We start from the raw sequence: 23,740 nt of genomic DNA on the forward strand, positions 1-23,740 counted from the left end.
AAGGACTTGAATAAGAGCCATGAAAGCAGTCTTATCTCAGAAGCGGACAACCAATTTGCTGCACTTGAGAGAAATCAGAGATAAAAATGCAGAAAATGAATACTCAACATGAGGAATACAAGTAAAGGAACTTCATACACCTGGAGCGGAAATAAAAGGAAAGTGATGATTTTAAAAAGTTAAAACTTATTCAGAAGAGAACTTCCTAGAAAAGGCATTATAACAAAGCTGAAATGTTTCCTCCTTGCTAGTTCTGCAGAAATCACAAAGTTAATGTTGTAGCTTCTACATCTTAGAATGCATTTAACCATTGCAACTAGAAGTGATAAATTAGTAAGAGAATATGCAATGATTAATGAATAGTTAAAGAATGGAGTAGGGATCATGGAGTGATCATTATTACTCTAATGATTTTTAATGGCTTTAGTGTTCATTGAAGCAAAGGGAATTTACCAGAGCCCCTGACAGGAGAGGCTAATGAACTTAATAGCTACTTACTAAAATCTTCAGCCTATCAGACTCTTGATAGCAAAAATTTACAGTAACATTTACAAAGATTACATATATTTATAACCAGTCAAGGATTACTTTTATTTCTGTGATTGTTTAGTGTATCATATAATAGGTACTTCATAACTATTATTTCATAATCATATGATTTTTATGAACTTTATATATGAGGGCACTATTCTACTAGAGTCTATGAAGTATTGTTCATATATATATATATCATATACATATTATAATATTATATAATATGTATATAATAATGATATATATTAAAGACCCCAGGACCAAGAAAGATTTACTTTATATAAAGTTTATATATATGATATATAATTTTTGTTGTTGTTGTTTCTAGGGTTTTGCACCCAGGGGCATGTTACCACTGAGTTATATCCCCAGCCTTTTTTATTTTTTATTTTGAGATAGGGTCTTGCTAAGTTGCTTAGAGCCTCACTAAATTACTGAGGCTGGCCTCAAACTTGCTATCCTCCTGCCTCAGACTCCCAAGGTGCTGGAATTATAGGCATGTGCCATCATGTCCAGATTTTCTCATTTATATTTTTGAGAAGGGTTTTTATAAACTTAATAGTATTGTCTAATTGATAGGTTGACCTCAATAGTACTAATACAGTAGATGGAATTAACATATGGTCTATATGCTCATTAAACTATTATTTCAATTAACAAAGCTTTCAAAGATATATTTAGGGTTTGAATGTGTAAAGAAATGGGCACTCTCATCTTGATGAAAGTAAGACTTTTATTTGCATATCTCATTAGAAAATGCATTTCTGGAACTTTATCTCAAAGGACATTTTCACAAACTTATATAAGGTTGGTTTGTTCAGAATGTATATCACACAAGTATTTACAAGAGAGATGCAGTAGAAATAATTTAAAAACTCAATAATAGGAAATTTGTTAAATGAATTATTTACATAATTAATAATTTAAATAATATAATATAAATATTATTTAATATTATAATATAATATAAATATTATATTTTACATAAGTAAAATATAATGATTAAAATATAACAATTAAAATCACCTTTTAGAACAAATGACAATAAAGATGGTCCAGATATACTAAGTGAAAGAAGCATGATGTCAAGCATGTGGAGTTAGATTCTATGCTCATACATGCCCATGAACTGAAAATAACCGGGAAAGATTTTGTTGTTGTAAGTGTTTATTTGGGGGATAGTAATATTATCATGACCTTTTGTTTTTCTTTCTTGGATGCTTTTTTATGTGCTCCATTTTTTTAAATGATGAATGCAAATTGTCTTTAAGAAAAACTTATGTGATAATAAAGCCGATAGTCCTTTCTGAGAGGTACTAAAAGAATGTGATGAAAGTAAAATTAGTAGTGCAGGAGAAGGGGGTCTGAGGCAGGTAGGAATTCAGAGGAGGGGAGGGGAGGACAAGGAAGACTCTGTAGAGAAATCTTCTAGGACTTCTGATAGAACTTGAGAAGTGGGTAAGACTCAGCATCTTAGGCAGAACTGCATTAATAAGGATGAGAGGTACCATTCACACAGGTAGGGTGTTAGAATTCATGATATATTATTATTATTATTATTATTATTATTATTATTATTATTGATTGAGCCCAGAGGCACTGAGCTACACTTACTATTTTTAGGCAGGGTGTCCCTAGGGTAATCTGGATGGTTTCAAACTTATAACCCTCCTACCTCAGCTGGGAGTAAAGACTGGGCCACTGTGCCCAGCTCATGATGTATATTAAATAGATGGTACTTAGACTGAGAAATAGGAACAGATGTGTTGAGTAGATTGCTTTAAAATATATGGTGGACCTACATATTATATGTATCGATATCTGCTTGGGCTGCCATAACAAAATACCAGACTATGTAGCTTAAACAATGGAAATTTATTTTTTCATTGTTCTGAAAGCTGGATGGCCAAGATCAAGGTGCCAGCAGGGTTGATTTCTGATGAGGCTTTCCTTTCTGGACTGCTGAGAATCACTTTCTTGCTGAGTTCTCCTTTGCATGTGATGTGTGGGTGGGGGAAAGAAGGGACAGAGAAAGAGCTCTGGTGTCTTTTGCTGTCCTTGTGAGGAAACCAATGGTCCACCCTCATGCCCTTGTTTAACCTTAATTGCCTCTTGAAAGTCTCTGTCTTCAAACACAGTCACAGTCACAGTCAAAGAATTCAACATGAATTCCATTGCTTGTCTCTGAATAAAGAAATCTCATGGGGAAAAAGCAATTTGGGGGAGATTATGTAGCCTTGGTATGTAGAAAGATATTTACAGATTCTTTGCTTTATTAAAAAATAGTTTCTAGTTTCTTCCTTTCCCGTATCTATGCAGCATATTTCTGCTTAGGGGCCTGCATGAGATTCTTGCTGATCAGTTAGATCAGGCTATCACACTGTTAAGAATGCATCTGGAAAATGAACTGTGTGTGGGCAGTATGAAGAGTGGAGTTTAAATTTCCCTGGCCAATAGTTACTGATTTCTAAGATGCTCAGAGTTTCAATTATTAGTTCTTTACTAGAAGAATGAGAAATTGATGCTTTACTCTAGCTCCAGATGATATTCAAATTCCATCCAATGTGGACTTTCTCTCAATTACTCTCATTGCACTGGTGTTCTGGATGGCTTAACTGCGTTCTTCCCACACACTTTTGGGACATTACTAGAGCAACTCTGTTCTCCATCTGGTGTTGGCTCATCAGTCATTGAAGCTCCAAGACAGCTCTCTATCTAGGGTTAGTGGCTCTCTCTCCAGGACCACCTTTCTCTGATTTAGGCTCATATAGGCCCTGCTCCTCTGGTCTTCTCCTGTCCCTGAGAAATCTCTTTGATTCTACAGAATCTCAAAATCAGTGTGTTCTCTCTCAGTTGAGGAACAGTTCTGAAAGAATGAGAAATGGGTTCTTTTGATTTAGATCAGCAAGTACATCACGCCCATAGGGAGCATGCAGTGGTTCCACAGGCCTGGGTACCTACCCTGTGGAGACCTGTTCTATGAAGACTAAACTCGAAAAATAGATTGTGAGTGAGAAATTATTCATAGCACACTGTTCCTTTACTGTGAACTTTTGTTATTGCAAATATTACAAACATTTTATTTACACACCCACTTAAGAAAAGCACTTGAACACATGTAGATAATTTGAAAAACTGAGATTTAAGAAAGTCTCTAATAGTCACTAACTGATGAGATATTTAGAACCTAATTGCACTGAAAATGCCTTATTTTCAAATTTGATTTTAAAAGATTTTTGTAAACTCACTGGCTTTGTCTAATGCAAATGGGCATTAGTAAAAAACAAGTGGAATAATCATAGATTTAACTCATCTCTTTCCTATACTATACATTTTTTATTAAACTTTACTCATTTTTCTGATTTACAAGATTTCTGTAGACAACATGATCTTGTAGAGTAGTGACATTTAAGTGGCAAAGTACCCTTTTTCTCTTACCATGTATTAATTGTACAAATTAATAGGTTTCACTGCATTTATGGTACATTGGTGCTATTTCTTTTTATTTGGTGCTGGAGATTGAACACAGGGCTTCATGCACACCAGGCAAGTGCCCTACTAATGAGCTATAATCTCCAGTCCAATAATTCTTACATTTATTTTTCATTGGCTCTTTTCCAACCTCATAAGTTTCTTCCAGATACCTATCTATACATATTTCTAAGACAGCTTCCCACTACTCCCAGCCCAGATGAAAACCAGCTATAACACCCTTTGGTTGCCTTGAAGAGAGAGAAAGAGAGAAAGAAAGAGGGAGTGAGTGAGTGGGTGGGTAAGGGAGGGAGGGAAAGAGGGAAGGAGGAAGAAAGGAAGGAAGGAAGATAGATAGATAGGTAGATAGATGACTGTTAAGGACTGAATTATGCCCCAACCAATCCCAATCCATATGTTGAAGGTCTATATCCCAATGTGACTATATTTGGAGATAGGGTTTTTAAGAGGTAATTTAAGTTGAAGTTGATTATAAGGGCAGGTCCCAAATCAAATAGGATTGGTGACCTTGTAAGAAGAAGAAGAGGGAATGCCATCTCTTTCTCTATGCCATGTGAGGACACAGCAAGAAGGTGGCCATCTGCAAGTCAGGAAGCAAGCCTAGCCAGGAACTCATTCAACCAGCATTATAATCTTGGACTTCCCAGTCTCCAGAGCCATACAATATTTTTGTTATTTAAGCCACTCATTCTGTGGTGTTTGTTTTTGACAGTCTGAGCAGACTAAGTGGTAAATATTGTTACAGAGAATTTTGAAAAATCACAAATGAAAACTATGAATTTACTATAATCTTATTTTTGAAAATAATTACTATGAATTTCATGATTATTTGAATAACATCTATTCTGTTTTATAATTATAAAATGACAGTCATTATCTTAAAATTAGAAAAAAAAATGAAAATGCCAATAAGAAACTAAAAATTTCATCACCACAAAAACCAGTTCTTATAATTTTAATATGTATGTATGTATATAATATATGTATATATATATATATAGGGAGGATTCAGTGTTCTGTGTTCCCAGTTCCCATCTCCCTCCCATGGCATACATGAAGATGTCAACAATTCTAGGTGCACTGATTTGGAAACATGTGTTGGCAGGCTGGACAGGAGAAAACTGTTGTTGTTATGTTTTAACTTATATGTCTTAAATTACTTATAGAGGTGATTTTGATTTGCTTTGTGTTATCATTTATTATTATGGAGAACAATATAACATTATAATATTTCTAAGTTCTCTGAGTTCCCTATTAAATCCTTTGTTATTTTCTCCCAGATGTTTTTTTTTTCATATTGATAACCTAACCTTCTTTTAAAGTAGTAAAATTATTAAACATAACATTATCAAATCCATTGTATCAAATTTCCAATTTTCCATTGCATCTGTGGAATTTTTTTAATGTACAGAAAAGTGATAAATTTTACTTTGTTCATTGTTTTTAATATTCAGATAGCCCTTTACCTGAGTTCATATAGAGACTCACCAATTCTTCTTCTAATTTTTAACAATTGTGCTTTTCTCTATTACTTTAAAAGCCATATGAGAATTTTTTTTGGTGCTAAATTTAAGTGAAAATACTGCCTCTGATTTATTTGTTGACCTTCAGTTATTCTCTCAACTCTATTTACTAACTGATCTCCCCCATCTCCACCTGCCACTGAAATGGGGTAACAACTGTATGATGCACTACTATATACACATACATATTAGCTTCTACTAACCTTTCTAGTACTGTTGACACTTTGCATCTGTATGTAAGTTTTTATGAGTATTCCAAGGAAAACAGAGAAGTTCAGCGAGGTCATTGTAGCTTGTTTTAAGCTTTATCAACTAAAGGAAATTTTCTGATCATAGTATCATAGAGCTAGAAAAGTTTTACATTATAATGTTTCATTTTATAATGGTTATAAAAGACTCTTTTGTAGTAGTTACCTGACCTGTTGAAGGTCACACAGAGGCCAGAGCCTGGGTATCCTCATCTTTTGTAACTTTAGTTACTTGATTATTAAAAATACTTTTCTCTTTTTAGCCATCTTGATATGTCTATATTCCTTTTTGGCAGGGCGGTGGTACCAGGAATTGAACTCAGAGGCACTCAAACACTGAGCCATATCCCCAGCCCTATTTTGCATTTTATTTAGAGACAGGGTCTCCTTGAGTTGCTTAGCACCTCACTTTTGCTGAAGCTGGCTTTGAACTTGCATTCCACCTGCCTCAGCCTCCCGAGCTGCTGAGATTACAGGTGTCTGCCACTGTGCCTGCCTGAGATGTCTATATTCTTAATTCAGGGTTTGTTATATTTGAGGATTCCTTAGATAGCAAGATACTTTCCTTCCTTGGACCTACAAGGAAATCCTCACTCACAAGTACTGAAGTTCCTTCTTTTGTAGGCACTTTAGAGAGCATTTGTGTAACCTTCTTCCCCTCCCTTATGTTCCTATTTCTAATAATTTTAGGTTATATAGTGAATATTAAGATTCTTTAATACTTGATCATATTGTGACATCCTGTATTCAAATATGGTGTCCCTTTTTCTTTCAGCTACTAGATAACTGTTCCTCTCATCTCAAAATGACCCATCCAGCCAGAACCCTGTACACCCAAGATGGAGAATTGATTCAGTCATGGGATGACATAGAACGAGACATGGTCATCTGTGTGTCTATGGGACATGACTTTATAACCCAGAAAGGTATGGCAAACACTTTTCATTTCTGTCAAGATTTTAAAGAACTAAAGCATCTAATCTTTGCTTCTAAGACCCTCCTTCTTGAATTTTGCATCCTATTGTGATGATTTTTTTTAATAATTATGCTCACATTGTTCTGCTTCATGTTATAAAAGTTAAGTTTTTTAACTAGTAATAAGTAAATATATGCTACATTTATTATCTATTCCTTGATCATTTTCTTTGATAAATGACAGAAATTGAAAGAACATATAGTTATTTGGAATCAACTCTTGTTTTATCCTTTTTACCCTGAGGAATTTCAAATCCCTTTCTGTAGGTAGGTATACATTAGAAGAGATATAATTTTCAGGAAATTCCAAAGAACACTGTTTTTACTTTAAAGGAAATTTTTAAAATTAGGAAGTGAATTACTCAACATCTATAAAATAAAAATATTGTATTTCTTCTTTTAAAAAGGCACCATAAAAGTATTACTATGTTCTATATAAGGTAGGTAAGCCAAAGACTTTTCTAACAGTGGAATAATGCCTTTACATTTATCCTAAAAGAATCAAAAACAATATATGAAGACCAAAATGTAGGGAGACAAAGATTTATTGGGATGCCTAAGACTGCTTTGAGGAATGTCACAAATATTCCTTGAGTACCAGCCTATCTCACAGAGCAGGCTCCCTTGTATTCTTTGTGTTCTGCTGTTCCCGTAACCCATATTACCCATCACCCTACCCCTTGGTGACCAACACTGTGTGGTTACTTTGGAGAACACACCAATGGCAGGGTTCTTATCATTAATAAGTATTATTTGACAGTCTTTTGTAGTCCCAAAGAACGTATTTAAAAAGAAAAATAATCAGGCTTCCTTTCCTGGAAAAGTTTTCAATCTATCTGAGAATATAAACAGACATGAAATGATTACAGCCAATTGAATAGTAAGCAAATGCAGTACTTCCCAATCCCTTTATTATTTATGCTTTGCATTCATATACTTGGGATGGGCTACCCTACCCTTCTTGCCACGCTGTGTTCATTGGACCTGAATAAATAAGGCTAAATATGCTTCAGGCAAGCTAACCAAAAGTGTATCTAAACCACAAAGAAAGATCTAGGCTGCCTTCCCAAAAACAAGCCTGTCTCCAATAAAAAATATAAAGGGCATTGAGAAAATTGGAAATGCAAATATTACTCTCCTTATCATTTTACTCCATGTTAATTCTCTGGACCTTTGACAAGTCTATGTAGTCAAACATTTATATTTGCATCTTCAATTTAGTAAACACATGCAATGTTATGATGTGAAAGTTGATTCCTTTCCTATGAAAATAGTTGATTGATAGTGAAAGGACTGGTGGTTTTCCCCAATTGTCTGAATTTTTCCCAATGAGTCACATATGTTCTAGGAAATTTGATTGATTACAAAGATTCCAATTCAGTTGTTCTTTAGGAATTTACTTTGTTGTTTCTGCTGAAATAAAGTTAGAAATAATTATCCAGTAGAAAACTAAATATTCAGAATGTTTTTTAAAAAGAGAAATGCTCTTACATGTATATACTTATTAAGAGATGTTTTAAAAATTAATCATTGTATACATGATTTTTTCTGTGACCCGCTGGCTGTACTAGGTAAGAAAATAAAGCAGCCAGGGAGTTTCAAAAATAAATACAGTATAATAACTTATGTCATATACTATAATGTCAAAAAACATTTAGAATTCAGAAGTCAGTCATCAAAAAAAATCACAATGGGTTTTTGAAAAATGAATTTTATTTGGCAAAACAAACCAGATGCTATTAAAATGGTTCCTTTCACACAAGCCCCCAGTGAAATTAAAAGAGTGCTTTTATGCCATTTGCTATACAATCTGAACATGATTTTCGCTGGTTTGGCTTTCATCTTTTCAATGGGTTCAATTTTTAGAGCATTCCTATGTTAGCTTCCAATTCAGCCTTTACTAAGAGCTTGGAAGGAAGCCTTCTATAACAACTTCCATTCTATAGAAATCCAAAGAATGTTAGCACATATCTGATGTGATAAGCAGGTCAAGTGTGTAATGAGAGAGTCCAAGGTAGGAGCCGAGGATTTCTGAGGGATCGTCAAGGTTTTCACCATTATGGACTTTTAATTATTTTGTACAAATATATTGACTTGTCTCTCGAAATAATTTTTTAACAGAGTTAAAGCAAGTGGTGGAGGTCAGAGCAAATTATGCCAGAATTCGAAGACAGCTGGGCCCTCAAGCTACAGACCTGGTCCTGTTACCATCTTCAGAGCTGCTGTCACTGGTACATCTGCATAATTAATTCCTATCAGAGCCATCATATTTTCTGTTGTATTTTGCTGGTATATCTGTGTAGAGATACTCATATGCTTGTTAAACATGATTGTTATTTATCTCTTTTAATTTCAAATAGTCTTTTTTAAAAGTTATTATTTACAACATTTTACATAAACTGGCATTTGATGCCTATGCCTCAAAATTGTTCCTGGAAAGGCAACAAAATTAGACAGAATAATGCTGGTAAAACAACTATCTTAGGTGTACCTTCCTCCAGGAGGAAAAAAAAAACAGGAAACTACTAGTTAATATTTTAAAACAATTTAGCAGAATCTGGTAACTTATACATAATATTCATAGATGTAAGAGTATATATATGTATATTTATAATATTTGATAATCAAATAGACTCTGACCACTTAACCCCAAATTCAATCCCAACTGACAATTCCTTGCTCAGTCACTCTATTTTCAAAACTTCCATGTTAAAGTCTTACAAGTATTAAATAAAACTGAAATGGCTGGTGGCTACCAAATGTGGCATGAATGGATCATTCCTCTTCCAATTTATCTTTAGTTTTGCCTGTAGTAACAGTACAGGTCCTTTATGGGCCTCAGTTAGATGTTGCTCATGAGAGTGAAATTGGTTATTTCCTGATGTATAGCCAATAATCAAAAGTCATATACTATGTCTTCATTATAGAAATGTAGAGAAAGGAATACACACACACACACACACACACAATCATGTAAGGGATTCTTAGCAGTCTTGGGTATCAACCTTACAGAACAAGAACAGTACCTGCTATTTTCTTCCTGAGAAGACAAAAGAGCCATTAAGACAAAAAGAAAGAAAACTGTTCCTGGTGGGAATTTTGCAGAGAAATGCTCTTCCTCCCTGTCTTCCTCTGAAAGCTACTCACAGTTCTGCCTGAATATCAATTGCAGCCTGGCTAGGTGTGTACAGAATGGCTCAGCTGGGCTCACTCCTCAGTTCCCCACTTTAATGTGATACAGGAAAGCAATATATCACCTCTACTGAAGGAGACTCTTGGTAATCGCTGCAAAAGGCCTGGCTGGTATTTACTCCCAGTCTGCAAATCAGTAGGGCTGCATGAATAAATCCCTGCTCTAACTCCACCGAAGGAAAGCTCATGGAGGAGAAATTTCACATGATACATCAACAACAATTTACGCTTTTACAAACATTTTGTTATGTGATGTTAGATATGTGAAGGTTTCCCAAAGCAGCTTTGTGCCACACAGGAGACAAAGATTTCACATCACTCTTATTTTGTTTTTATTTATTTATTTCTTTGTACCCAGAAAATTGAAACAAGAACTAGCTGCCCCAATCAGAAAGTGAGCCAACAGGACTCTTACCAGTTGGGTCTTTCCTTAGAATGACTTGATCATAGTCCACATAAAGTCAGCTATTTTTTTTCTTCAAAATTTCTTGAAAACAAAGACATTTGTCTAGGTGCAAAAGTACCTATCACTTTACTGCCAAGATAAAGTTGATTTGCTATGAAAATGGCATAATTTCACCTTGAATCTAATGTGCAAATTCTTGTGAAGTCTTTGCTGTTGCATGTAAGTATGCCTGAAGCGAAAATTGGTAATATCACACAGACGCTATATCAAGCACCAGGAGACATGAGGCAAAAGTCTTAAGTGAACTTTTCTATTACTAGTAAATGGGATTTTAGATGTAATATAACAGTCATCAACACATCACATCTTACCAGCGAGGCAGCCACACTTACTTTGTAGACGACAGCTTGCCCTGGGTATCTTGGCAGTTCATAGCTACTTGTAACTTAGGCTAAGAACTATCCTACTCTGTCCTTATTATTGACATTTCTCTGGTTGGCTGGAAGGTGGGTTGGGGAGCAGTTACTCTACCTCCAGCAAGGACTACAGGATAAGACTATTGCAATTCTGTTCAGCCCTCCTAGGCTTTTAATAAACACAGTAATTTCCTTTGGGGACATGTTTATCAAATTTGAATCAGCCTCATATATACAAGTCAGATTTCAATATTTTTTTATCAACTGAAAACCATTTATTATTAAATACTAAAGTAACCATCCCCAAGTCTATAGCCTTCTCCAGAAATTTATTTCCTGCTGGTTCACAAACACCCTTAAGGTGATCCAGATGTTAATCATCAGTGTACCAGCATTTATGATTGTTCTCAGGAGAGCTGGAATTTTCTGCCCACGTCTAGCTTTTGTAGCATGATTAAGTGTTGAGGTAAAGTTGTATGTTTCTAAGCAGGTTAAGTAAAAGAAATATGCTTAAAAGCTTGACAAATATTTTGAGAGTAACTGACAGTATTTATAAATAAACATTTTAAGTGCTTATGTCAGCTTTGCAAACCAGGACACAACAATAATTCAAAATACAAAGGTAGCTTTTTAGGATGATAACACCAAATTTCCATTTTTATTGTTTCTATTAACTAAACACTATTTTATGAATCAGAAAGACAAAGGAATAAAAAATAAATAAAAGATTAATTTGTTCCCTTTTACCGAAGAATCACTTAGAAATTTTGGTCAGTGACTTTTGCAGCATTTGTGTGCTAACCTTCAATAATAGCCCAGGTGTGCTGAGTGTCATTGTTCGTGATTCTCCAATGCAGCAACTTGAGGGGAACATCATTTTGAAGGGAGTGATGAAAGCACACAATTCGGTGTTATTCTAGGTTGTCACAAAATCAGATGCAAATGTTCTCAATTAAATGGAATTGGACTAAGCAGTGATTCTCAGTTGTTTTCATTAAACCAATGACTCCAGTTCCCTTCTGGCCCTATGCACATCTCAGCTCCTCTAAGGCTAGGAAAATAAAAAGAAAGAGAAGCAGTTTTGTTCTCAACACAATAAAGTAGAATTCTGTAGAAATGGCCCCTTTTGGGGCCATGTGGCCAAAGTGACTGCAAAGCAAGATCAACAGAGAGCACTCAGGCGAATGCTGATGAAAGTAAATGGACTCATCCTGACACAGTGGATATTCAGTGGATGCCTGCTGCCAGCTATAGTATTTTCTAATTCTGCAAGTCTGTAATATGAAACTACTATCAATAGGCTGTCACACTGTACCATATGTGCAAATAGAAATATATGAGAGAGGAAGTGCTATGCCCATGATGCAGCTGAGTTGGAGGAGAGGAGAAAGGAGGCAGGAAATTATATTTATAGGGCAGTAAAATGGTGATTCTGAATTGCATGTGCTATCACTCATTGTCTGCAAAATATCGAACTGAAGGATTTCAGAAGAATACTGTCAGCTTGGGGGTAGATAGTTCAGTCAAGCTGCTGAACCTGTTAGGTCCTAGTTAGTCAGTCCTGGAGAAGAGGTGAACTTAGAACAGATATTGGAGTTTTAGCCCAGGTGCAGATGCTGAGGAATTTCAGCACTGTCAGATCACCTGAGCTGCCACCATTGGCAGCTACATTTTTGAAGCCCAAAGCCACACTGTCCTGAAATAATCCTTCGGACTGTGCTGGGGTGAGATGGAAGACAGGAGGAAATCTCCCAGGGCTGCTGGATCAGTGTTCCTCAAAGTGTAAGATTTGACTACATCTTGGCTTTCAGTTCCTTCGCTCTTTCTTCCCTTTTCTCTCTCCCTGCCTGCCTTTTCTCCTTCTCTGGCTTTTCTCCTGTAAGAACCTTCAAAACTCATCTTTCATTAAAATAGAAAAGATCCTTCCTGGAATAATCTGTGAATCAGCAAGGATGCTTCCCTAATACAACTCTCAAATTTCGGCGTATACAAGAAACACCTAGGGAACTTGAGAACATGCAGATTTCCAAGCCTGATCCTAGAGACAGGTATGATCTGTGTGCTTCAGGTAGGGCAAGGAATCTGCATTTTATTGAGCTATAAGAAGTGACCACAGTTTGAGAAACTTTGCCAGGAGTTTGGGGCCTGTCAAGGAAAATGCTGTTTACTACCAGCAGGGTGTGTTCCAGGCGACAAGTACCAGTTTCAAGAACTCCCTGTCCATGCCTTTACCCTGTGGGCACTAAGAAGACAAAGAAGCATTTGCTGTGTGGATAAGGGCTTGAATCTAAGTGTCTCTTGTTTTCTCATTATCGTTTCTTTAAGAAATGATAGAAATGTTCTTGAGTCACCTGGAGGAGGCTGAAACTAGACCCAGACGTGGGAAGGCTAAGCAAGTGTGTTTGAGGTTCAAAAGCTTCCTGTGTTAATTAAGCTGCCTTCAGTGTTGAGAAAATCTTGCTATTTTAAAGGTCACAGATATAATGTCAGTGCTATTCCACATATATCAAGGAGCAGGGTAATTTTGAAGGTCAGGAAAATAACCAGAATCTTCCTGGCATTTTTAAACACATTTTTATATATACAAAGAGGGAGAGCTATGGAACAAGGACAGGATTCCCTTTTCCATAGTTGCTCTTTCTCCACTGAAGGAGCTCCTTACTAGGGGCAGGCTAAACCTTTCTGTTCTGTTTGCTTTAAGTCTAGTTAATGTGGAAGTTTGAGCCACCTGCATCTCTGACAGGTTCATCTAAGAGTGGGAAAATTCACAAGATGTTAGTTCAGTTTACACACATACACACCCAGAAGGGAAAAGAATGCATGCATGTTGGCAGGCACTTGATATGTGTGTTCACTCCAGTTAGAATGGCAATCATCAAGAATACAAATAAAAATTGCTGGTGAGAATACAAGAAAAGGTACACTTAGACATCATTGACGGACTGCAAATTGGTACAACCACTTTGGAAAGTAGTCATAGATTGAGGAATGGAACCACCATATTACTCAGCTATTCTACTTCTTTATTCAAAAGAACTAAAATCAAACATACTATACAGCATCCTATAGTGATTCATGCATACCAATGTTTACAATAGTGCAATTCACAATAGCCCATATTATGGAACCAGACTAAATGCCCATCAACAAACAAATGGGTAACGAAAAATGTAGTGTTGATACATAATGGAGTTTTATATTCATCCATAAAGAAGAAAGAAATTATGTTATTTTCTGGTAAATGGATGAAACTGGAGAATATCATGCTAAGTGAAATAATTCAGACTCAGGTCAAAAGTCAAATGTTTTCCCTCAGATGTGGAAGCTAGAGAAAGAAAAAAGTTTTGTTTTTTTTTTTTTAACAAAAAGCATCTCATAAAAATAAAAGGGTGACCTACCGAGTAGAGGAAGAAGACCAAGAGGGAGGGAAGAGGAGCCGGCATGGGGAAGTACTAGGGAGTGAAATCAAACAAACTATGCTATGTCCAGGTATGAACATACTAAAATGAATTCTGATCATATATGTAATTGTAACACACTAACTAAAATTTAAAAATAACAATATAGGGAGATCAGTAGAGCAAGTGGATGGGGGAAGTGGGGAAAGGAAAGTAGTGGGAAATAAGATTCATCAAATTATGTGCATGTACAGATATAGTGTAATGAATCCCACTATTATGCATAATTATAGTGCACAAAACAAAACAAAATACACCAGGCACTGTTCTAGGTGTTAGACATGGAGTAGGTGTCTAACTAGAGAGCAATAGGCCATTAGAATGCAATAGGTGGAGCTGCTTGGATAGACCTAGACTGTGGGAACATGGGCCTGATGGGCCTGATTGTGAAGGCTCTTGTAATTCATACAGTGGGGATCCAATAAAGGGAACTAATATGCTGGGCACGGTGATGCACTTCTGTAATCCCAGTGGCTCTGGAGGCTGAGGCAGGAGGATCACAAGTTCAAAGCCAGCCTCAGCAACTTAGCAAGGCCTTAAGCACCTTGGTGAGATCCTGCCTCAAAATAAAACAAAAAAGGGCTGGGATGTGGCTCTGTGGTTAAGCACCCCTAGGTTCAATCCCCAGTACCAAAAAACAAAAACCAAACAAATAAAAAAAAGGAGCTTATATGAAAGTTTGGACTAGACATTTTCTATTAAATTAAACTCATTGTGATTACCAATTACAGACACATATTCCATATACCTCTGGTGGGATGGAGGTTTGTTGGATTGATTGACAAGGAAGGAAGGAAGCACAGGAAAGCCCATCATCACACAGGCTTCATAGCAGTCTGTCTTTTATTTATTTATTTATTTTTATTTTTTAGCACTGAGATTAAACCCAAGGATACTTTACCACTAAGTTACATCCTTTGCCCTTTTTATTTTTTTATTCTGAGACAGGGTCTTGATAAAATTGTTTAGAGCCTCACTTAGTTGCTGAGTCTGGCTTTGAACTTGCAATCCTCCTTCCTCAGCCCCTTGAGCCCCTGGGGTCAAGGTGTGTGCCGCCCTGTCTGGCTATGGAAGTCTCTGTTTAAGAGGCATGCCTATCTGTGTCCCAGAGGCCACCCTAGTAATCAGCCTTTCCTGTTCTTGACCTCCCTGCATCTCTGTGCTTCTTGCTTCTTCTGTAAATTTTCTATTTCTCCAATGGGCTCTTCTGTTGTCTGCTAAGATAGGCACCTTCCTATTTATGGCTCTCCTGCTTTACACACTGTTACCTGTCTTTTCTTCATATTTATTTTGGCTCTTTTTTGGTAGAGGGTCACTGAATTACTTTGTGTCTTTTAATAGAAGATTGAATGAATGGAGAGCATCAAATAGTTGCCTTTTAATCCTTCCTTTAGATTAGGATGTCAGAGCTACACGATACAACCCACAACTTCCCCATGTAAGCAACAACATGATTGTTCTTTAATGAGGCAGCCAAAGACATGGAGGGGTCTTCGGGATTCATGGCATTTTAGAACATGCAATTCTGCCATTGTTCTGGTTATTTTCTCCCTTCACCACTGATGGATGAAATTAGCAATGGAATCAACGAGGCTGTCACTATTCCTGTTCAGTCTGTCAGAGGTTTGCCCTTGGGTACACTGTCAAAACAGGCGTTGGTGAGGTGAACTAAATACAGCCAACATGAACCTGAGGTTAGAATCTGTGAGTTTGATTACAATATCAGGATGGATACCTATTGGATTCATAAGTAACCCTTCTGAATATAAGAGAGTCTATCTGAGAAATTGCAGAGAAAGCCTAACAAAACTCAGGACACTTTTGAATTGGCACCCAGACAATTTTGCCAGATCAATTCTGAATGTAAATCCTTTTTTCCCTTTAAATCAGACCTGTCCTTGCCTCTTATTTAATGTAGTCATTTTGATAGGATATATGCCATTATGGATTTTATTTTTATTGCCATCTGTCCTCCTACCCCTGCTCTCAGAGGCCATCCTAGTTTAACAACTTTCCCAATGTTGAAATGTGAGTTCCACTAACTGGCCTCAATAGTTATCTGCTGTGTTTGAGTCGTAAATTCTCATTATACTTCAGGACATCCATGGAGAGGTATTTTCTGTTAGATATTGCCCTGTTTTCATGAAAATGTTGATACGAGCCACATCTGTACACATTAGTAAAGCTATGTGTTCAAGAGGCTTAGGGCCAACTGCTGAGGCAGCACTTGACAGTGTCACCAGGATGCCACACTCTGGGTCCTCTGGCTCATTCATAAAGTGACTCACAACAGAGATCAATTTTCATCTGCACCAACTTGCAACTGTTACTATGAATAAAATGGGAAACAACTTTGAAGTTGTTTACTTACTTTTTTTTCTCCCAAATACTGGGGATTGAGCCCAGGGGTGCTTTATCACTGAGCTACATTCCCAGCTACTTTTATTTTTATTTTTATTTTAAGACGGGGTCTTGCTAATTTGCCCAGACTGGCCTGAAACTTGTGATCCTCTTTCCTCAGCCTGCTTACATCATCTTACTTCAAACATTGTCATTGCTCACTTGGATAAAGTCATTGTTTTCTAACTAGTCATTACACATATCCTGCCCCCAGCCTTTCTCCTCTCCAGTTCTTTATCAAAGTGGTAGCCATAGTGATCTTTCTAGAATGGAAATACTATCATATCACTCTCTTACTTAAAACCCCTCAGTAGCTTCCTGTCCTTCATGAAAATGAAGAACAAATTCCTCCATATGTTGCCCAAAGCCCTTTGGAATATGGTGCTTTCCTGGCTCTGGAGTCTTGGTTCTCAGTCTTCTGTGCACAGGGCTCTGTGCTCCTAAACTCCCCCACCGAGTGTGTGCCTTCTCTTATTTCCATACCTTTGCACATTCTTCTTCTGTGACTTTCTAAGGAAATCTTCCCTGACCACGCGACACACCTGACTGATGGGAACTCTCTTCCATGGTCTTCCCTGAACCAAATTCTCAGCTGAATTGTAGCAGTTACCCAGGTGGACTTACTGTGACTCTCTCTTTCTCTCCCTGACCTGAAACCCCCTTGAAAGCAAGACCAGGTCTGTTCAGACTTGTATTCCTAGGGCCTGCCATATAATATTCCTTATGATATAGCAGGCATTCATGAACATTTGTTAAAGGAATATGAAATTTAGGGTAACTTGCTGGTTAAAAGTGCTTTGTTTTGTTTTAGCATGCACTGAAGTATCTGGGTTTTAATGTCAATAATATATTGAATCAGAATTTTTCTTTCTGCAAAACTTGCTTCTCACATGCATTATTTTATCAATCTATAGAATATCACATTGTCTCATAAAACAAGCCTGCCCTTGTCGATGAAATAGTATAGACTAACTAAATTTCCTTCAAGTCAAACCAAAATGCAGTTGCTTGGGCTCTCTTCTCCAACTACTGTTCCTTTCAAAACACTCCTGAGGCCTGAGAATAGGAAATGCTTCTCCCATCAGAGCCCAGACAGACCCTTGCTGCAGGCAGCCTGGCTTAGAAGGGAAGACATGTCACTCTCTTTCATAAGCATGATGATTTGTGGCTGAGACGGGAGAGGCTGCTCTCTGAACCACATGCCCCCTGGTGCAGGCAGGCTAAGGAAAGATGAATGGCATTATACGACAGACATCTGAATGTTTCGTATTAAATTAGTCCCACAGAGCACCCAGAATTCTCATTCCATAAATCACAAGGTAAAGTAAACTCACTCCCAGGTTAGATGGCTGTGACTTTGGCCTGTGGTGTCATAGATAATCTGAGAACAGTTCAACATTTGTCTGAAATAGTAATAATTTTTCAGCATATTTACTCATTGGCGATGAGGTGACCCAGACTGATCTCCTGCCAGAAACAGCATGTAAATGGGAGTTAGCCAATTGGGGAGATTTCCAAACAGGAGTCACTGCTCCTCGCACCCTTGATCTGCTCTGAAACTGCCACTTGCTCCTTCAGGAGCTGCTGCATGCAGGGAGCCCAGATGAGCAAAATCTACCCCCCCCAGAAGAGCAAATATGCAAAAGTACTGATGTGCCCCCACCTCTTTACTAAATTTCAGTCACTTTCCATCTTGAAATTCACCCTCACTTTGTCTTGGTCTAAGAATTACAGACTTAAGAAGGACCTTGAATCCACTGAAGCCACATTTCTCTTCAGTGGCAAAGGCTAATTCTCAGAATATTTTACATGTACTTGGATCTATTCTGGTGCTTCCATTCCTGAGCTGACATCACGGTTACTTGGGACACTTCACTGAATGGAAGATACATTGTACTGGGGTTCATGAGACCAACTTGATGCTAACTAGCTGAGGGATACTAACTAGTCTGAGCTCCTGCTGCTGTCACTTTGAGAAACTGAGAAGGACAGATTATGAATCTCTTAAATACAACTTTGGAAGTTTGATTCTGATTCATATCTCAGTGGTGAGATACGATTGGGCAACAAAAATGATGTAGCCAGGATCCCAGCTAGTTCCTGAAGTCCATCTCCTCCTACAGATGTTCACTACAATCTGCTTTTAGGGCCATCTCTATTCTGAATCTCAACAGAGGAACCTACTGAAGTCATGGCATAGCTTTGGGATAGTCAAGAACTTGAAGTGACTCCTCTGATAGAAAGATCCCTGAACTTGGGGGCTGGGGTTATGGCTCAGTGGTGGAGCACTTGCTTGGCACATGTGATGCACTGGGTTGATTCTTAGTACCACATAAAAATAAATAAAATAAAGGTATTGTGTCCATCTACAACCAAAAAAAAAAAAAGAAAAAGAAAAGAAAGAAAGAAAGAAAAAAAGAAAAAAGAAAGATCCCTGAACTTGGAATTAAAGGTTTGCCTTGACCCTTGCCTCTTGGACTCTTGAGAAAGTCTCTTGGTAGAAAAGTCAAAGGAGATCACCAAAATGGAAGAAGAAGGGCACTCACACATCTAGAATGTCTACCTGTGCAGGCAGGAACTAAGCTGGACCTTTTATATTGTTGTCTCATTCACAACCATGCTATGAAGTAGAAGCTGAGCTTTGGAGGAGTGAATTATCTTGCACAGAGCCATAGCCAATAAGTTGCAGAGCTGGTATTTATACCCAGCCTAACCCTAAAGCCTGTCCTTTTTTCATTATACCAACCATTTTTGTTTTTAACGCTATAGAAATGTCAAATATTATTATTGGTAATTTGTATGTTCACTGGATGCCTTTATGGACATATTTTATGGTGTAGTTGCTGCCTACTTGGATAGTTTCCTTGATGACAAATAAATTTGGCAAGGTATGCTATATACTTTGATGCCCAGTCCAAGATGGGCAGCACCTACTCTGAGCATGAGGGAAATCCTCTCATCAGAACATAATAAACGAGCAGGGGTCTCACTTCCCAACCCCCATGCTGTATTTATCCATGCATTTGTTTCCTAGGGTTGCTGTGTTTGTCAGTTTTGAACTGCTAGAACAGAGTACTGGAGGCTAAATATAAAGAACAGAAGTTTATTTCTCTCCATTTTGGAGGCAGGAAAGTACAAGATCAAGATCAAGGCACCAGTATCTGGTAGGGGCCTTTTTTACTCTGCCCTGACATGGTGAAATGCGGAAGGGCAGAGAATGCAACTCCCCTCACACAAGCCCTTTTTATAGCAGCTTTAAAACATTTATGAAGGTAGAAGCTCATGACCTAAACACCTCCCCAAAATCCCCCCTATTAACACTACCGTGAATTGTGTCCAACACATGAATTTCAGAGGACACAGTCAGACCATAGCAACTACTATAACAAAGTACCATAAAATTGATGGCTTAAAAAGCAGAAATGTATTATCTCACAGTTCTGGAGACCAGAAGTTCAAGGGCAAGGTATCAGCAGGGTTGGTTTCTTGTGAGTGCTATGAAGAAGAATCTGTCCTGTGCCACTCCCTAGCTACTGATGGGTGGCTGGCACTACGGTCTGGATGTTTGTGTCCCTCCCCCGAGTTCATATGTTGAAACAAAATCACCAAATGTGATGGTAGTATCAGGAGGTGGGCCTTTGGGAGGTGGTTTATATCATGAGGGCAGAGCTCTTACAAAGAAGGTTAGTGTCCTCATAAAAGAGGCCCCAGAGAGTGCCATTGCCCTTCCACGACATGAAGACGTAGCAAGCCACCATTTGTGAATTAGGAAGCAGGCCCTTACCAGACACAGAATCTGTCGGCACCTTGATTATGGACTTCCCAGTTCCCAGAATTGTGGGAAACTAAGTTTCTGTTGATTATAAGCCACCCAGTCTAAGATATTTTATTTAGCAGCCTGAACAGACTAAAATGGCCGTCAATCTTTGATATTTCTTGGCTTGTAGAAACATCACCCTGATCTCTGTTTTCATCTTAATTTGGCATTCTCCCTGTGTGCCTCTGTCCAGATTTTCTCATTTTTATCAGGACACTGGTCATATTGGATTAGAAGCCCACTCCACTCTAGTGTGACCTCAACTAATTACATCTGCAATGATTCTATTTCCAAATAAGATCACATTCTGAGGTGCTGAGATTAGGACTTCAGCATGTGAGTTTTCAGGGGACACAGGGAGTAACAGAAATTCCATATCTCACCCTCACAAGCACTTTGTCTGAGCACAAGTGCCCTGCCATTAAAGATCACAACATTCTTTCCTGATGGCATGTCTCTCTCTCCCTCTCTCTTTTATGTCTTTCTTGTTCCTTACTAACACTGAAGTCTGATATTAATGGAAAAACCATTAAAAAGAAAACTATTATCCTATGAGGCAAAGTGAATGCACTCAACTGTAAAAGGAAGACTTATCGATCAATTTCAGTTAAACCTTGCTTGTCTGACACTTTGCAGCAAAGGAATGTGTTTTTATTGCCTGGCCAGATAGTTCAGATTTCCGGTCAGTCTTAGTAAAGACCCCTTTTATAACATTGATAAAATTTTATCACAGAGCTATGAAAACAAAATTAGATTTCATAACTCACATCAGGCTTGAAGAGCAGGGCGCTTCTATAAATTTTACAAACCTTATCAAGCTTTCATGCACCTATTCTGATATTGTTTTAAATAGGAGCATCTACTGAACTTCATATATATATATGTGTGTGTATATATAAATACATGTATATAGGTATGTGCATGTTTGTGTGTGTACATAAATACAATTTTTTTTCTCTCTCTACCTTACAGGAAAGAAAACTTTCATCACATACCTGTAAATAGAAGACTGTGACAAAAAGGCCAGTTATTTAGATTGTGGAGACTCTCTGAAATTAGGCAAATTCACTTCTAAAAATGAAAACTTCATAGATTATTGTTAAAATGTAATCCTAAAATCTACCTACAAAATAACTGGATTTTTCATGGGCATATATTTGAAGAATTACCAACATTGGCAAATCCGCCACAATAGATCCTTTAATTCGTAGGAAGACATATGATAATTAGAACCAGTGTTAGCCTTAGAGACTGTGTTAATAGAGAAATCCTATATATATTGTTTAGTGTTTTTCATCCATAGAGTAGCCTATTTTTTAAAAAATGAATAAATTGTATATATGTCAAGTAAGTCTTTTGTGTCCCCTAGAGAGCAGAGATTCTGGGCTTTATTTATTCAGGACAGGGTTCTACCCACAAGTCCTCCTTGACAAAGCCCTGAGTTCCCACTCCATAGCAGCATGATGGAAAGACAAAGGTTGTCATCTTCGACCCTCATGCAGGCCTCAGACTGAAATAACAGCAGTGCAACAGCAATGGAAGGCCTGCTTTGGAGAATTCCCTTCCTCCAGCTGCTCAGGAGGAACTGCAGTCCTCAGAGATGAGTTAAGTGAAGTTAGAGCTGAATAATCCTTTCTGCTTTGTGCAAATGAAATATATGTCATGGCATAGATTAGGCATCTTATATTCTTAAAATCTATCTGATGACTCTATATTTTGGTTTTAAACACCTAGTTTGAAAAAACATACAAAATTATGTGGAATTACTTTTAAATGAGTTGACAGCATTTAAAACATCAGCAGATTATTATGAAGCAGTTCTCAAATTGTTTTGATTGATACCTTCTTTTGAGAATCTTTTGGAAAACCACATTCTCACAAAATGTACCTTCCACAAACTCTTGTTGTTTTCGAACACCATTTCATGGAGCTCATAGAAGTTACCTGAAAAATGTCAGTAAAATTTCCAAATAAAGAAGTCTTCATATTTTAAAAATATATTTTTATTTCCATAATCTTAAAAAATGTTTGAAGGACATAAGATCCAAGCCTCTCAAATGGACAACATCAAAATACACATTTGGATAAAGCAGATTCTTTGGCTGTTGTAATCTGTTATTTTGTTATGTTGAAAAACAATAAATCATGAAAGTTTCTTATTATCTTTGGGCATATTTTTTTTTTATCTAGGAATCTTAAATGGAAAGAGAAAGAGAAATACAAACTTCCTCCAACAGTGTTGTTAATTTGGGACACTCTTTGGAGAAAACCCTCATTACCTGGAAGGAAAAATGCTAATTAAGTTGACATTTCTCACCATCACAAAGCCATTTTACTCATACTCTTAGAGGCAGAAGGAATACATGCTGTTTTCCTTTTGTCTGTGAGGAGAACAGTAGGGAACCCCACAGGCCTGGCAGTTGGACACTGTAGCTCAGGGAAGACTGGATGAAGACATCGGAGTCGGCATGGAGGCTGCATGGAAATCATAGCTATCTCACTATAGAAAGATGGGCCTCTTGAGTTGGAATCCAGCTAACTCCACTCCTGCTCTTTTAGCACACTTATCTTTTATCCAAGATGGTAGTATCAGCAGACATTTGGATGACTTTTTGATCATTTTGTTCCAAGTCATGTTACAATTGTAATTCAGCTAATTTGGTTAAAGTTTATTGTACTCTTAGTCAAAAATCATGTACAAAGTGCCTTCCAACTCCTTTTAAGGCATTCTTTAGAAACCTCTAAAAACCATTAAATTTTTATATGAAAAAAAATGTATTGGATGATGAGTTAATGCCACTGTCACTGGATAGAGTTCTCATATTAGTTAAGAGCACTAGACTAGGATCCAGAAGATGGCCTGCAAGGCTGCTCTGTCTATTCTCTGCTTTGTTCCCAGAGCCCAGCAAGGTGCCTGGAACACAGTAGGTGCTCATTAAATTTTTTTTAACTATCAAATGAAGAGCTACATTTCAACTCTTGCTGTGCTTTTTAGTACCCATGAGCCATACCTATTTTCTCATCTATGAAATGAGAATAGTAATGTTTCCTTTCAGCCCCCAAGAGTTGTTTTGAGCATCAGATGAGATAAAGCATGGAAAAACACATTTCCTTTTTCTTTGTGGTATTGAGGATCATACCCAGGAGCTCACACATACTAGGTAAGTGTTCTACCACAGAGCTACATCCCCATCTCCTTTGATTTTGTTTTGAGAAACTGTCTTACTAAGTTGCCCAAGCTGGACTTAAATTTGTGATCTTCCCACTTCAGCCTCCTGA

At 37.4% G+C, this 23,740-nt stretch overlaps 1 protein-coding gene across 2 annotated transcripts in view; it reads left to right on the forward strand.

The window, feature by feature from the left end:
• Dcdc1 (doublecortin domain containing 1) overlaps positions 1-22,625 on the forward strand; it is a 485,491-nt gene extending 462,866 nt beyond the window's left edge. For both annotated transcript variants that reach the window (XM_040284557.2, XM_078046288.1), the window contains 3 exons: positions 6,573-6,723; positions 8,894-9,003; positions 21,434-22,625. In XM_040284557.2, coding sequence (XP_040140491.2) covers positions 6,573-6,723; positions 8,894-9,003; positions 21,434-21,466 — 294 coding nt within the window. In that variant the 3' untranslated portion in view covers positions 21,467-22,625. The remainder of the gene's footprint in view (positions 1-6,572; positions 6,724-8,893; positions 9,004-21,433) is intronic.
• The last annotated feature ends 1,115 nt before the right edge of the window (positions 22,626-23,740 follow it).

The sequence above is a fragment of the Ictidomys tridecemlineatus genome, chromosome 4 (genome assembly GCF_052094955.1).
Source record: "Ictidomys tridecemlineatus isolate mIctTri1 chromosome 4, mIctTri1.hap1, whole genome shotgun sequence".
NCBI classification, from domain to species: Eukaryota; Metazoa; Chordata; class Mammalia; order Rodentia; family Sciuridae; genus Ictidomys; species Ictidomys tridecemlineatus.